Source organism: Schistocerca gregaria, chromosome 5 (assembly GCF_023897955.1).
Source record: "Schistocerca gregaria isolate iqSchGreg1 chromosome 5, iqSchGreg1.2, whole genome shotgun sequence".
NCBI classification, from domain to species: domain Eukaryota; kingdom Metazoa; phylum Arthropoda; class Insecta; order Orthoptera; family Acrididae; genus Schistocerca; species Schistocerca gregaria.
The window spans coordinates 469,867,243-469,883,136 of record NC_064924.1 but is presented as its reverse complement, the minus strand read 5'-3'; the positions used below and the strand labels follow the sequence as shown (position 1 = coordinate 469,883,136).

General features: G+C 47.3%; 1 protein-coding gene across 1 annotated transcript in view; it reads right to left on the bottom strand.

The window, feature by feature from the left end:
* Window positions 1-324: 324 nt before the first annotated feature.
* Window positions 325-15,894, bottom strand: part of LOC126273385 (neural-cadherin-like) — an 872,522-nt gene continuing 856,952 nt past the window's right edge. Inside the window, exon 14 of the mRNA XM_049976938.1 lies at window positions 325-660. Within this exon, the coding sequence (XP_049832895.1) occupies window positions 635-660 (26 nt within the window). The 3' untranslated portion in view covers window positions 325-634. The remainder of the gene's footprint in view (window positions 661-15,894) is intronic.

The following is a 15,894-nucleotide window of genomic DNA, read 5'->3' as shown; positions in this document are numbered from 1 at the left end:
CCACACACACACACATACACAGCGCCTACACAAGGATACAACGTTTCACAGTATTGTGGCATCGTATTCCTAAATGCGTCAATGAGGATAATTTCCTTATGTGCGTGATTTGCACATGAACGCACGAGACACACACAAAGGAAATCTCTGTGAAATCCTTTTGTAAAAGACTTTACAGTTTTGCTGTTTCTGCTTTAATTCGTAGAATTTCGGCGTTACCTCCTACGGGCAAATACAAAAGATCAAAGGAATATCTTGCCGTGGTAATCAATGAAAACTAAAGACAAAAGAGTTTCAAAGAACATCGAAATTCTTCCGTTGGGGTATTGGAAAGCGCTACAGCACTCACTTCGCTGATGGAACACAAACATTTAATCTAGATCTTTGCTGTGAAGAAGGGGTGTCGCCCTGTTATAAAGACGTCGCAGCGTTGCAGACAAGATGGAATGAAACCGCAACACAATACTCAATGACGCTAATTCAGAGATGCAGTGGAGTGAAAGTGATTAATATTAGCAAGTCTGCAATCATCACCGTTTTAGAACTCCTTCTTATTAATAAGCTGGACAACTACCCTATAGTGGATATTACATTTTTCATGCTTGCCTTACCTTGCTTTCGTCCATGACTCCAATCAGAAACTGGTCGTTTTAAACTTACCTGAAAAAGAAACACTCGTGTTACAAGACAGACAAGAAAATTTGAGGACAAAAAAGGAAAAAAATTGTAGTATTAAGTGATTCATTAATGGATTGATCAGAAACTATTAAGCATGTCATAGCCACTAAACCATTATCTGACGAATGGGTGAACATCACACACACCAGTTTTTTTTTATAAAAAGAAAAAAAGAAAACAACGAACTGTATTGCTTGAATCAACCTTCGCAAAGGTGTTACACAGAGCACACAACTAGTAATAGCTTGAGTACCACATTACAGTAAAATACAAAATAAGAAAAATTACATATTGCGGAACAGTTCACAACTTACGAAAATGTCATTATTTTTCGGCTAGCTAAAATACACAAACACATAATGAATTAAAGACGTATTGCGTGTTAAGAAGAACGCGTGGCGCTCATTGAAATAAGCACTGCACAGCCCACAAATTAGGTGATGGTACACACAGCCTTCGTTTCTGAGTCCAAGTATTAAACGGAGTAATTCTATGACGTCAGTGCGGCAGAAGTGGCATGATCAATTATCCGTGGCAGTTGAACGACACTCTTGGCGCATAGGACGTTAGTTATAACGCTAAAATGTACAGTTTTAAAGTTGCTTTAGAGAAACAACAACTTACTGTGTACGAATATGAGATTTCAGAGCTCACTGGGTAACACCTGAAAGCCAGTCAAATAGTTTACGATAGGCTTCCACATCATTACAGCTCCGACTCTGACAATGTAATCCCTGGTGTCTGGCTCGCCTACAATGTCACTATAGTTTGATTTGATTGCCGCCAGAGGCTGGTCACTCAATAACTTTGTAATGAAGCTACATAATCACAAAAAAAATGGTCGACAAATGTACAAGAAAGGTAAGAACGTACTACAGACTTCATTCCACATCAATGGAGGGACGTGTCTCTTGTGTTAAAACAGCAACGAACTAGAAACAGTGAATGTATAACAAAGGGTACAACAATCGCATTATGTTACTACTGTCTTCCGAACCTCTCTGACACCCACGTTGCCAATGTAGCGAGTATTGTTGCAAAGAGTAGGCTGATGGGCATGAAGCTATGGTAACTCCGGTGCGCTAGGCAGCCCATCTCGTGCATAGATCAAAGTAATTTCTTTCAGTTATTCGGAACGTGCTTGAATTCTCCTTCGCGAGACTGTGTGTGCTGTTTCACCATTCTTCCGGTTAAATCCATGGTCGCTACTGCTTTATAAAGTTGCTCTAAGAAATTTGTCACTCATTCGGGACTAAGGTGAACGTCAGTGATCGTCTGAATGTGACATCAAATCGATAAAAGTGACACAGTTCCGTCATCTTTCGAGCGATCATCCGCGATATTATTAAATGTTGCTCGGATATTTCGGCTGTCAACCTTAATGTCATTCTCAAGGTGACTCACTTGGAAGATTTTTAAATCATGTTATACAACACAGTTGAGTAATCACACATGCCGGTTATTTATCATTATTGTGTAAAGTGATTTAAAAATATTACATACGACTCACGTTGAAAATGGCTGGAAGGTTGTCAACCGAAGTATCGGAACAATAATCAATAATATCGTGGATGCTCGCCTGAAAGATGATGGAATATTCGATCCGCCGGGAAAACTTCAAGGAACACAGTGACATATTTGTTTGATATCTACAAATAACTGCTACTTTTGTTTGAGTCGTCCTGCGTGTTGATGCTCAACCTGAATACGTAAGACGATTATAGGTATGCTAGAGAATTCATGTGGTCATGAACAAAATTTGTGCGCTCAAGAGTCCTGTGCTCTAGTCGTCTGTTGAGAAAAATTCCCCGAAAGGGTGAGTCCATGCTTAAAGAAACGGTTAACTCAAGAAAAGAAAGTAGATAATTTTCCTTCGATTAGACACGGTGGAGTGTGAAATCAGAGTAACATTGTAGTTACTTGCATATTTACGTCATGACAGAAGCCATTTAACTGGAACTACCATTCGCTGCAGCAAATAAGACAGAAAAATCGGCAGCAGAAACGTTTGTGCCGTAGCTGCCACACGCAAATAGTATCAGCAAGCGCCTGTCCAACTGGCCGGAAAGAATCTTAATTTCTTGGAGTTTACAACTGTCGCGAACTGAAACAGCAATAACTCGTAATGGAATTCAGAGTTACGTGCCGCTTGTAGAGGAGGCAAAAAAGATGAGGGTAGGGCAGGCGTCAGGAAGGGGTATGTAGGGGAGAAAGACGGAACAGAAGGAGGGAAATGGAAAATGGCAACGTCAGAGAGTGAAAGGCGAACAAATCTGGGCGCAGCTCCAAATCAAAATGTTTGCCTATGGTGATTTATCTGGCTCCATACAAGAAGAAAAATTATACCTAATGGATAATGGACAGAAACGCCTAATATTTTATAAAACACAGTAACACGCCTGACTCAAGATGTGTCTCGTGTTTTCTGAGAGGCTACGGTCAGCGTGTGCATCAATACACTTGTGCCCTTTGCTGCCGATATGTCGGTGATAGAACGATAACCCAGTCTCGTGTCTGTTAAACATGAATGGGAAGCTGCTTGAATATTCGTACAGAAACAGGAAAAAATGGCTCTGAGCACTATGGGACTTAACTTCTGAGGACATCAGTCCCCTGCGACCGTAGCGGTCGCGCGGTTCCAAACTGTAGCGCCTAGAACCGCTCGGCCACCTCAATCGGCAGAGGAACAGACACACAAGCCTTCAGAGAGGAGGAAAATCGGAAAAATTGCAGTGGATTGAGGCCCATATGAACTTTAATTTTATTTTTTTATTGTAGGGTGGCTACGCATGGCTGGTATTTAGTCTTGTGCAATCACGTCGCTCGATTCTGTCTAAATCATTCAGATCAGATCAAAGTTTTTCTGTTTCATTGTATCTCGCTAACTTCTATACAAACGTGATATTTGTTGAGAACTATATTTATCTGTGTTAGACTTCTACCTGTGATGCAGCGCATAAATTAAGAAATGTTGTGACTAATGAATAGTGCAAGTTAAGAAATTGAATGTCACACAACAAACAAATGAAGGCGTGAATTATATTTGTCCGTTATTGAAATAAAGCATGAAGCGGACCGTAAACATTTCGTTACACATGCAGAAAACAGAAACTGTAATAGATGTACTACAAATCATATAGAACATTAGTGCAAATATAGATATAAATGACGACTTCAGTGACTCCAAAGAATTCGTGGAATCATCCATTTTCTACTGAATATATGCGCCTCTAAGTTGTTAAAAGTTAATTTCCAATTCAGCTCAGGTATCTCAATTTATAAATACGCAGCATAGAAAGGAATATATTAAGAGAAACCGTACAAGCTTCTGTACAATTCGCTCTACCGTAATGGTTACATTCAGACGTTAGTATACGCTATGGAAGAAACTTACCCTTATTAGTGCAAACAGAAAGGAAGATGACAGTGCCAGTTGCCGATTTGCGACGAACATGAGTTCCTGCGAGCTGGCAAAACATTCGCAAACGAGGACATCCACTGTCAAAGGTTTTTGCACTGCCCTTGTATGCGGGATAATCACGCCACGTTAGACGCTAAGGAGCCAACATCGAGAGGAAATAAGCTCGCTTCTTCTCAGATACGCCAGCCCAATAATCAGGCGGACTCCGCCTTCGAAACTCTTTTAAGAAACTGTACCTAGGGGCCGCGTCAAAGACGAAAGGAAAGCTGCTTCGGAGAAAAAACTGCTTTGGAGAAGATGCCAAAGAGGCGAAGTCCCTGAAAGCGTTAGGAAGCGTAAATTAGTCTCGGTGGTCCACGCAGTTATTTGGAACGATGGTGAAGAGTCACAAATCAATCACGACGATTCATCCGTGACAGAATTTAACCAATAAGATGAATCTTCCAGTGTGTTTGTGATAGGTGTTTTAAGCAACATGATGAAATCTCGTCTTACTGACATTAAAATTGTTACACCAAGAATAAATGCAGATGATAAACGGGTATTCATTGGACAAATATATTATACTACAACTGACATGTGATTACATTTTCACGCAATTTGGGTGCATAGCCCCTGAGAAATCAGTACCCAGAACAATCATCTCTGGCAGGAATAACGGCCTTGATACGCCCGGGAATTGAGTCAAACACAGCTTGGTTGGCGTGTGCAGGTACAGCTGACCATGCAGCTTCAACACTATACCACAGTTCATCAAGAGTAGTGACTGGCGTATTGTGACGAGCCAGTTGCTCGGCCACCATTGACCAGACATTTTCAATTGGTAAAAGATCTGGAGAATGTGCTGGCCGGGGCAGCAATCGAACATTTTCTGTATCCAAAAGGCCCGTACAGGACCTGCAAAACGCTGTCGTGCATTGTCCTGCTGAAATGTAGGGTTTCGCAGGGATCGAATGAAGGGTAGAGCCACGAGTCGTAACACATTTGAAATGTGGCGTCCACTGTTCAAAGTGCCGTCAATGCGAACAAGAGGTGACCGAGACGTGTAATCAATGGCACCCATACCAACACTACGGGTTATTCGCCAGTATGGCGATGACGAATACACGCTTCCAAATGTGCTTTCACCGCGATGTCGCCTAACACGGATGCGGCCAGCATGATGCTGTAAACAGAACCTGGATTCATCCGAAAAAATAACGTTATGCCATTCATGCAGCCAGGTTCGTCGTTGAGTACACCAGCGCACGCGCTCCTGTCTGCGATGCAGCGTCAAGGGTAGCCACAGCCATGGTGTCCGAGCTGATAGTCCATGCTGCTGCAAACGTCGTCGAACTGTTCGTGCAGACGGTTGTTGTCTTGCGAACGTCTCCATCTGTTGACTCAGGGATCGAGACGTGGCTGCACGATCCGTTATAGCCATGCGGATAAGACGCCAGTCATCTCGACTGCTAGTGATAAGAGGCCGTTGGGATCCAGCACGGCGTTCCGTATTACCGTCCTGAACCCACCGATTCCATATTCTGATAACAGTCATTGGATCTCGACCAACGCGAGCAGCAGTGTCGCCATACGATATACCGCAATCGCGATAGGCTACAATCCGACCTTTATCAAAGTCGGAAACGTGAAGGTGCGAATTTCTCATCCTTACACCAGGCATCACAACAACGTTTCACCAGGCAACGCCGGTCAACTGCTGTTTGTGCATGAGAAATCGATTGGAAACTTTCCTCATGTCGGCACGTTGTAGGTGTCGCCACCGGCGCCTACCTTGTGTGAATGCTCTGAAAAGCTAATAATTTGCATAGCACAGCATCTTCTTCCTGTCAGTTAAATTTCGCGTCTATAGCACGTCATCTTGTAGCAATTTTAATGGCCAGTAGTGTAGTTTGACCAGAAATCAATCAAATTTGGAGAAGGGAAAAGAACTGCATTCTCTCTAATACATAACGGTTTTTTTCCTACGTGGCTCCCTTTCTTTAGGAGGGTGGCACATTTAAAAATTGGTAACGTTACACGAAACAACGACTCGACCTCTCCTAACCTCACCCCACAAACGTTGGTTCGAAGTCACCAAAACAAAAGTTCACTTCGTAGTTGAGTGTGCACTGATTTGAAACTTCCTAGCACATTAAAACCGTGTTCTACAATGGGTCTCAACCCAGGGATCCTCGCCTTTTTCTTTCAACATCATTGGTGTAACAACAATAAACCTAAATTGCTTCGTTCAGTACAAACCAATAACGGACCACGTCTCTCTTCGTGAGCGCGTTCCTCGCCGATACCGTTGTACATCGTGTTGGTGACGGTTACGTCTTCACGTATGGTGGTGGATCCTCTCCAGCGTCCTGGTCCTTTCTTGTTCAGAATAATTACATGCAGTAACCACATTCTCTACCCGGTACATCCCAACTGGGTGCGGAGTCAAGCAAGGCACTCCCTAAAAAATTTGCGTAATATGTTCGACAGCCGCGCTGGATTAGCCGAGCGGCCTAGGATGTTGCAGTCAAGGTCTGTGCGGCTGGTCCCGGCAGAGGTTCGAGTCCTCCCTCGGGCATGGGTGTGTGTGTTTGTCCTTCGGATAATTTAGGTCAAGTAGTGTGTAAGCTTAGGGACTGATGATCTTAGCAGTTAAGTCCCATAAGATTCCACACACATTTGAATATTTTTATGTTCGACGTCTCAGATTTTGCATAATCAGAGTGGCGTTCTTATAGTAAGGCCCAAAAGTCTAGCACATTCTTATCGCCCTCTCGCAAAACGTAAGTACAGTCACACCTCGAATGCAAGTCACTGCGTTGGTTTTCGTTCGGGCAAAATATGTCATTTCTGGGAGAATAAGTATCCGTGGTTCTATTGCCTGCGATCATTTTTTGTGCCAAACACGACACTGCCGCCGAAGTCTCGCATATCAGGCGATGATAATCTGTGTCTAAACTTTGCCGTGTGGACGCAGTGGAGTGTCCGTCATGTGAAATGTACGTTACCTGTAACGAAACACATATTTACCATTTACTACCAGATACTACAGTGCGCGCTTCCCCTTGTCAAGGTGTACGTGGTACGCTGTACGCCATACCACTGACCATGTCACTGTTGGTCGCCGCCTCTCTTCAGCATCACTCGGTCGTTCTCGAGTCAAGATGCGATATACTGTATATCACGTACCGTTAGCGTCATGGTAATCGGTAGTTCCATCTGTACGTAATTGCGTTCCACAAAATAATTCGTATGTGGGCAAGCGATGGTGAGATGTGAGCAACTGCTGCCGGTGACAGACGAAAATATCCGTAGCGGTCGCGCGGTTCCAGACTGTAGCGCCTAGAACCGCTCGGCCACTCCGGCCGGCTCTTTGGGACACCTTACATGTACACTCCTGGAAATGGAAAAAAGAACACATTGACACCGGTGTGTCAGACCCACCATACTTGCTCCGGACACTGCGAGAGGGCTGTACAAGCAATGATCACACGCACGGCACAGCGGACACACCAGGAACCGCGGTGTTGGCCGTCGAATGGCGCTAGCTGCGCAGCATTTGTGCACCGCCGCCGTCAGTGTCAGCCAGTTTGCCGTGGCATACGGAGCTCCATCGCAGTCTTTAAGACTGGTAGCATGCCGCGACAGCGTGGACGTGAACCGTATGTGCAGTTGACGGACTTTGAGCGAGGGCGTATAGTGGGCATGCGGGAGGCCGGGTGGACGTACCGCCGAATTGCTCAACACGTGGGGCGTGAGGCCTCCACAGTACATCGATGTTGTCGCCAGTGGTCGGCGGAAGGTGCACGTGCCCGTCGACCTGGGACCGGACCGCAGCGACGCACGGATGCACGCCAAGACCGTAGGATCCTACGCAGTGCCGTAGGGGTCCGCACCGCCACTTCCCAGCAAATTAGGGACACTGTTGCTCCTGGGGTATCGGCGAGGACCATTCGCAACCGTCTCCATGAAGCTGGGCTACGGTCCCGCACACCGTTAGGCCGTCTTCCGCTCACGCCCCAACATCGTGCAGCCCGCCTCCAGTGGTGTCGCGACAGGCGTGAATGGAGGGACGAATGGAGACGTGTCGTCTTCAGCGATGAGAGTCGCTTCTGCCTTGGTGCCAATGATGGTCGTATGCGTGTTTGGCGCCGTGCAGGTGAGCGCCACAATCAGGACTGCATACGACCGAGGCACACAGGGCCAACACCCGGCATCATGGTGTGGGGAGCGATCTCCTACACTGGCCGTACACCTCTGGTGATCGTCGAGGGGACACTGAATAGTGCACGGTACATCCAAACCGTCATCGAACCCATCGTTCTACCATTCCTAGACCGGCAAGGGAACTTGCTGTTGCAACAGGACAATGCACGTCCGCATGTATCCCGTGCCACCCACCGTGCTCTAGAAGGTGTAAGTCAACTACCCTGGCCAGCAAGATCTCCGGATCTGTCCCCCATTGAGCATGTTTGGGACTGGATGAAGCGTCGTCTCACGCGGTCTGCACGTCCAGCACGAACGCTGGTCCAACTGAGGCGCCAGGTGGAAATGGCATGGCAAGCCGTTCCACAGGACTACATCCAGCATCTCTACGATCGTCTCCATGGGAGAATAGCAGCCTGCATTGCTGCGAAAGGTGGATATACACTGTACTAGTGCCGACATTGTGCATGCTCTGTTGCCTGTGTCTATGTGCCTGTGGTTCTGTCAGTGTGATCATGTGATGTATCTGACCCCAGGAATGTGTCAATAAAGTTTCCCCTTCCTGGGAGAATGAATTTACGGTGTTCTTATTTCAATTTCCAGGAGTGTATTATATTCGCTGGGACCCTGTAGGACCGCGCAAAGGATTCTCCCTCATTTGAGCATTCTGTCTGACCTTCCACGATTCTCTCAATTTTCCTCCAGGGAGTGTCTTTCATTCATCAGTCCACTTTCTGTCTGGTTTGCTTGGGACTTCATTCTCTGACATAACATTCCACTTGTGTATCTTGTCGCTGTATATGTTTCTGTCTTCATTGATTTGTACATTTTCTTGGTCAAGTTGAATCCGTGTGTTCCATGGAACTGTTGACTTGTCCCGTTGCACGCATTTCAGAATTCTGTTTGTGAGTCTTGTTGGTGGTAACCTGCTGATGTGCCCGTAGAATTTTAACCTTCTTTTTCTAACATGTGCTGCTAGGTTTGACATCTCCTCTGTGAATTTTCTATAGGGTAATCTGTATCCCTCTCTTCCTGTCATCCTTGGGCCGAGAATACAGGAAAGCCACATACAAGATGTCAAACCTAGCAGCAGATGTTAAAAAAGAAGGTTAAAGATCTACGGGCACGTCAGCAAGCTACCACCAACAAGATTCACCAACAGAATTCTGAAATACGTTTAAGGGGACAGGCCAACAGTACCACGGATCAGAAAGGTCAAACCCGACCTATAAAAAGTACAAATCGATCCAACAGGAGCCGGCCGCGGTGGTCTCGCGGTTCTAGGCGCGCAGTCCGGAACCGTGTGACTGCTATGGTCGCAGGTTCGAATCCTGCCTCGGGCATGAATGTGTGTGATGTCCTTAGGTTAGTTAGGTTTAAGTAGTTCTAAGTTCTAGGGGACTAATGACCACAGCAGTTGAGTCCCATAGTGCTCAGAGCCATTTGCACCATTTCGATCCAACAGGAATTCTAGACAAAGGTGACATATACACTGAAGCACCAAAGAAGTTGCTTTAGGCATGCATATACAAATACAGAGATATGCAAACAGGAAGAATACGGCGCTGCAGTCAGCAACCCCTATATAAGCTACTGAGTGTCTGGCGTGGTTGTTAGATCGGTTACAGCTGCTACAATTGCAGGTTACCAAGGTTTAAGTGAGTTTAAACGTGGTGTTACACTCGGCGCACCAGCGATGAGGCAGGGACGAAGTGGGGATTTTCCCGTACGACCATTTCACGAGTGTATCGTGAATATCAGGAACCTGGTAATATATCACAACTCGGACTTCGCTGCGGCCGGAAAAAGATCTTGCCAGAACGGAACCAACGACGACTCAAGAGAATCGTTCAACGTGAGTGACGTGCAACCCTTCCGCAAATTGTTGCAGATATCAATGCTAAGCCAGTGTCAGCGTGCGAACCATTCAACGAAACATCATCGATATGGCCTTTCGGAGCCGAAGACCTACTCGTGTGCCCCTGGTGACTGCACGACATAGAGCTTTACGCCTCGCCTGGGCCCGTCAAGACCGACATTGGACTGTTGATGGCTGGAAACATGTTGCTGGTCAGACGAGTCTCGTTTCAAATTGTATCGAGCGGATGGACGTGAATGGGTATGGAAACAAACTCTTGAATGCATGGACCCTGCATGTCAGCAGGGGACTATTCAGACTGGTGAAGGCTCTGTAATGGTGTGGGGCGCGTGCAGTTGGGAGTGATATGGCACACCTGATACCTCTGACAGGTGACACGTAACCAAGCATCCTGTCAGACCACCTACATCCACTCATATCCATTCAAACGGACTTGGGCAATTCCAGCTGTACAACGCGACATCCCAAACGTCCAGGATTGCTACAGAGTGGTTCCAGCAACACTCTTCCGAGTTTAAACATTTCCGCTGGCCTCCAAACCCCCCAGACATGACTATTACCGAGGGTATCTGGTATGCCTTGCAACGTGCTGCTCACAGGCGATCTCCACCCACTCGTACTCTTACGGACATCCCGGAAGGATTCATGGTGCCAGTACGCTACAGCACTACTTCAGATATTAGTCGAGTCCATGCAACGTGACGTTACGGCACGTCTCCGTGCTCGCAGGGGCCCCACACGATATTAGGGAAGTGTACCAGTTTCTTTGGCTCTTCAGTGTATAAAGCAGAAATATCATAAAGGAAAAAGAATATTACACTACGGGCAATTAAAATTGCTACACCACGGAAATGACGTGCTACAGACGCGAAATTTAACCGACAGGAAGAAGATGCTGTGATATGCTAATGATCACCTTTTCAGAGCTTTCACAGAAGGTTGGAGCCGGTGGCGACACCTACATCGTGCTCACATGAAGAACGTTTCCAACCGATTCCTCATACACAAACAGTGACCGCCGTTGTCTGGTGAAACATTGTTGTGATCCCTCATGTAAGGAGCAGAAATGCGTACCATCACGTTTCCGTCTTTGATAAAGGTCGGATTGTAGCCTATCGCGATTGCGGTTTATCGTGTCGCGACATTGCTGCTCGCTTCGGTCGAGATCAAATGACTGTTAGCAGAATATGGAATCGGTGGGTTCAGGAGGGTAATACGGAACGCCGTGCTGTATCCCTACGGCCTCGTATCACTAGCAGTCGAGGTAACAGGCATCTTATCCGCATGGCATACCGGATCGTGCAGCCACGTCAGATGGGGACCTTTGCAAGACAATAACCATCTGTGCGAACAGTTGGACGACGTTTACAGCAGCATGGACTATAAGCTCGGAGACCATGGCTGCGGTTACCTTTGACGCTGCATCACAGACAGGAGCGCCTGCGATGGTGTACTCAACGACGAACATGGGTGCACGAATGGTAAAACGTCATTTTTTTAGGATGAATCCACGTTCTGTTTACAGCATCATGATGGTCGCATCCGTGTTTGGCGACATCGCGGTGAAAGCACATTGGAAGCGTGTATTCGTCATCGCCATACTGGCGTATCACCCGGCGTAATGGTATGGGGTGCCATTGGTGACACGTCTCTGTCACCTCTTGTTCGCATTGACGGCACTTCGAACAGTGGACGTTACATTTCAGATGTGTTACGACCCGTGGCTCTACCCTTCATTCCATCCCTGCGAAACCCTACATTTCAGCAGGACAATGCACGGGCGCATGTTGCAGGTCCTGTACGGGCGTTTCTGGATATAGAATATGTTCGACTGCCGCCCTGGCCAGCACATTCTCCAGATGTCTCTCCAATTGAAAACGTCTGGTCAATGGTGGCTTACTGGCTCGTCACTATACGCCAGTCACTACTCTTGATGAACTGTGGTATCTTGATGAAGCTGCATGGGCAGCTGTACCTGTACACGCCATACAAGCTCCCTGACTCAATGCCCAGGCGTAGCAAGGCCGTTATAACGGCTAGAGGTGGTTGTTGTGGGTACTGATTTCTCAGGATCTATGCACCTAAATTGCGTGAAAATGTAATCACATGTCAGTTCTAGTATAATATATTTGTCCAATGAATACCCGTTTATCATCTGCATTTCCTCTTGGTGTAGCAATTTTAATGTCCGGTAGTGTATGTAACTTTCGCAGATGGTCTGAAGACTGCTATGTAGCCGAAATGGATTCATTACAGTAAAAGCATTAAATTACTATAGCAGCTATCCCGACATCATTACATAATGCCTCTAAGAGATACCTTCAACGCCGGGGCCATTAGGTAGTAAACCTGTTTGATATTGCTGATTAGCAGGAGGGAAGGTAAAGCCTCGGAACAGGTGTTTGCAATATTGGAGTGGGCCCTGGGAGAGTTGCTAAGCGACCGGTAAGCGGTAAGCCTGCGGTAGGTATCATTACGGACGTTATCACAGACCCGTGCCGGGAATGCCGTGTGCGGGCTTCGAACAGGTGTCCGCCGCGGTACGGGCCCTGCCTGCCCGCGCCGTGTGCCGAGCTGCGCGCTGCGGCTGGTCAATAGGAGGGCAGACTGGCAAGCCGATTACGGCTGCCCGCGCCTGTGGGCGTGGCGTGGCGTGGCGTGACGTGGCGCTGCCGCCCCAGCCCGGGAGGCGCCGCCGGCGGAGCCCTGTCATTTGTGCCGACCGCACCGGAGCGGCCGGCATCCGGCGATCGTGTTGCCCGGGCCCCGCGGCCTGCTCGCCCATCTGCTCCCGCTCCCACTCTCCTTAATGTCTGCGCCTCCCGGTGCCACGTGCAGGGAAGCCTCCAAACTTAACAAGGGGAGGCCACAACCGTTTGGAACGCGGGTTGAGCGTATGGCAGGCGGTGGGCGTTATGAAATAATAGTGTAATTTTTAGAGAAAGGCCATTTATTGGCTAAAACATGTTGCAAGGGGCTACACAGGACTATGGAGGCGAGGGTGAGCCAGAGCTTAGAATTTGGCGAACATTGTTCGCGAAGCTGCCGAAAGTTGTTGTCTGTCGAAACTAAGTCCACAGTGCCGCAGCACCGGGAGAAGCGGGAGATGTTCAATGCTACAGGGCGCGCATTCGACTCTCGGGTGAGCAAGAATACAAGAGAGCGAGCCCGGCGACGGGCGGCCGGGTATATTCGACGCTCCACGCGGCTTCCTCCGCCCTGATTGGTCAGGACCGAGCAAACCGTGCGGGCTGCATGGAACTTTACACAGCGTTGCCTGCTAAGCGACGCTTGGGGCGGCGTTACCTCGTAAGCACATGAGAGAGGCGCGTGAACAAGGTCCCCTTCATCGGTGCTGACTTCCTGTTACTAAACCGTGGGACGAAAGACTTTACAGGCAGCTAACGCTGCCGGCCGTGGCTTGGCCGCAATGGAAAAATGAAGTTACCGTCTGGAAGCTCATATAATAAAGTAAAATCCCTTATTGTCTGGCTCAACCTTTACAGCGGATTTACTGTAAACTTCGCGCACTCGTAGTACTCCATGAGGACAACAAAATGTGTAAGCAGAAGCTCGTAATTCTCAAGCGTTAATCAGAAAGTCGCAAGAAAATTTTGGTCGTCAAATACATTACTCGCCATTAAAATTGTTACACCAAGAAAAAATGCAGATGATAAACGAGTATTCATTGGACAAATATGTTACACTACAACTGATGTGTGATTACTTTTTTATGCAATTTGGCCGTAATAACGGCCTTGATACGCTTGGGCATTGAGCCAAACAGAACTTGGATGACGTGTACAGGTATAGCTGCCCATGCAGCTTTCTACATGATACCACAATTCATCACGAGTAGTGACTGGCGTGTTGTGGCGAGCCAGTTGCTCGCCCACCATTGACCAGACATTTTCAATTGGTGAGAGATCTGGAGAACGTGCTGGCCAGGGCGGCAGTCGAACATTTTCTGTATCCAGAAAGGCCCGTACAGGACCTGCAACATGCAGTCGTGCATTATTCACATCCAGGTTGCTATTGGGGAACACATAATCGGAAAGTAGATTCGTGTATCGTTCGACGTTGAAAGAATGTAGCCGACATACCGTGAGCAGCACTTCGCCCATGTGGAAACCTCGACTGAGAATACCTTGGCCATCTACCTGAATGGTTACCTCATAAATCGCCTCATGCAGCTCTTGACGTATTGGTACTCTGCCATCATTGTGTACAAACATGAACTAAATTATCAGTTCGGATGACCTTTCAGCATTCGCTTGGCGCCCAACAGCGGTATTTCTGCGTCCATACTTATCGATGTCCACTGTCCTGTGTGATGAGCAGATATTGTGGGTTTGGGTGGTGGTCTCCATGTCCAATACCAATGAAATTGTGCTGAATACTACGACTACTCGTCGTTGAAATTACCTGGCACTACTGTGACCTCCACCAGCCTGCTTAGTAAAGCATACACATTTATGCAACGCTGCTCAACTCGGAGAGACCTGGTTGGAGACCTATGGAAAAAAGAAAACTAACACATACATAAATATAACCATCAGGATTCGTCCGATACTAGAAGAAGAGATAGGGTCAGGAAATTTCTGTCTACCAGGTTCTACGTTAATGTTCTCGGCTTCATTCCGAGTATCCCCGCAATGTCTCATGAAGCAAAGGCGCCAGTCGCTGTTGATGGTGATCCATACGTCGGTTAGAGAAATTAAGTTTGGTGAATTCACTTATTCTTTTTGAGGGAAGCAGGCTCTCTCATCATCGTACAATACTATATTACACACACTCACTAAAATCATCTACACGATAGGGTTACCCGTAACACATCCGCCTCTCAAGACGCCCAAACGGCCTCAATCAGAAGAGACCTGTACCATCCGAGCCGCAAGAGTCCAGCATCAACTGGCAATTGACTTGACGCATTGTGACCCAGCGATCCGCTGTTACAATCAGCTTTAGACTTCGACGTTGTGTGCTATAGAATCGCTGTTGCCTGGTGCCGTTGAATCCGGCCAGGACTGCTACTTCGAAGCGAAATTTTCACGGCACTCCTTAGACACGGCGGCAATTGCAATTCAGAAGTGTCTCTACGACCTCGGCGACGGAGTATCCATGGATATGGTGTAAACGCATTGGCAGCGATTACATTAGTCGATATCGTGCGATCTACTGCGCTCGACTATCAAGCCGATGGCTTGAACGAGAACCGAGGACAATTCAATCAGGTAAAGCACCTACCTATTCCGTTTGTCGTGGCAATAGGAGCTCTCCCTCTCTACCTCCCTCCCTCTCTCTCTCTCTCTCTCTCTCTCTCCCTCTCTCTCTCTCTCTCTCTCTCTCTCTCTCTCTCTCTCCCTCTCTTTCTCTCCAACAACTATGTCTAGCTAGCTCAATTGCATTGCTCGTGGGAGTCTTGACATTCTTAAGTCTACCAAGTTTAGCACTGAAGGGCCATAGAGCAAACAACTACACTCCTGGAAATTGAAATAAGAACACCGTGAATTCATTGTCCCAGGAAGGGGAAACTTTATTGACACATTCCTGGGGTCAGATACATCACATGATCACACTGACAGAAACACAGGCACATAGACACAGGCAACAGAGCATGCACAATGTCGGCACTAGTACAGTGTATATCCACCTTTCGCAGCAATGCAGGCTGCTATTCTCCCATGGAGACGATCGTAGAGATGCTGGATGTAGTCCTGTGGAACGG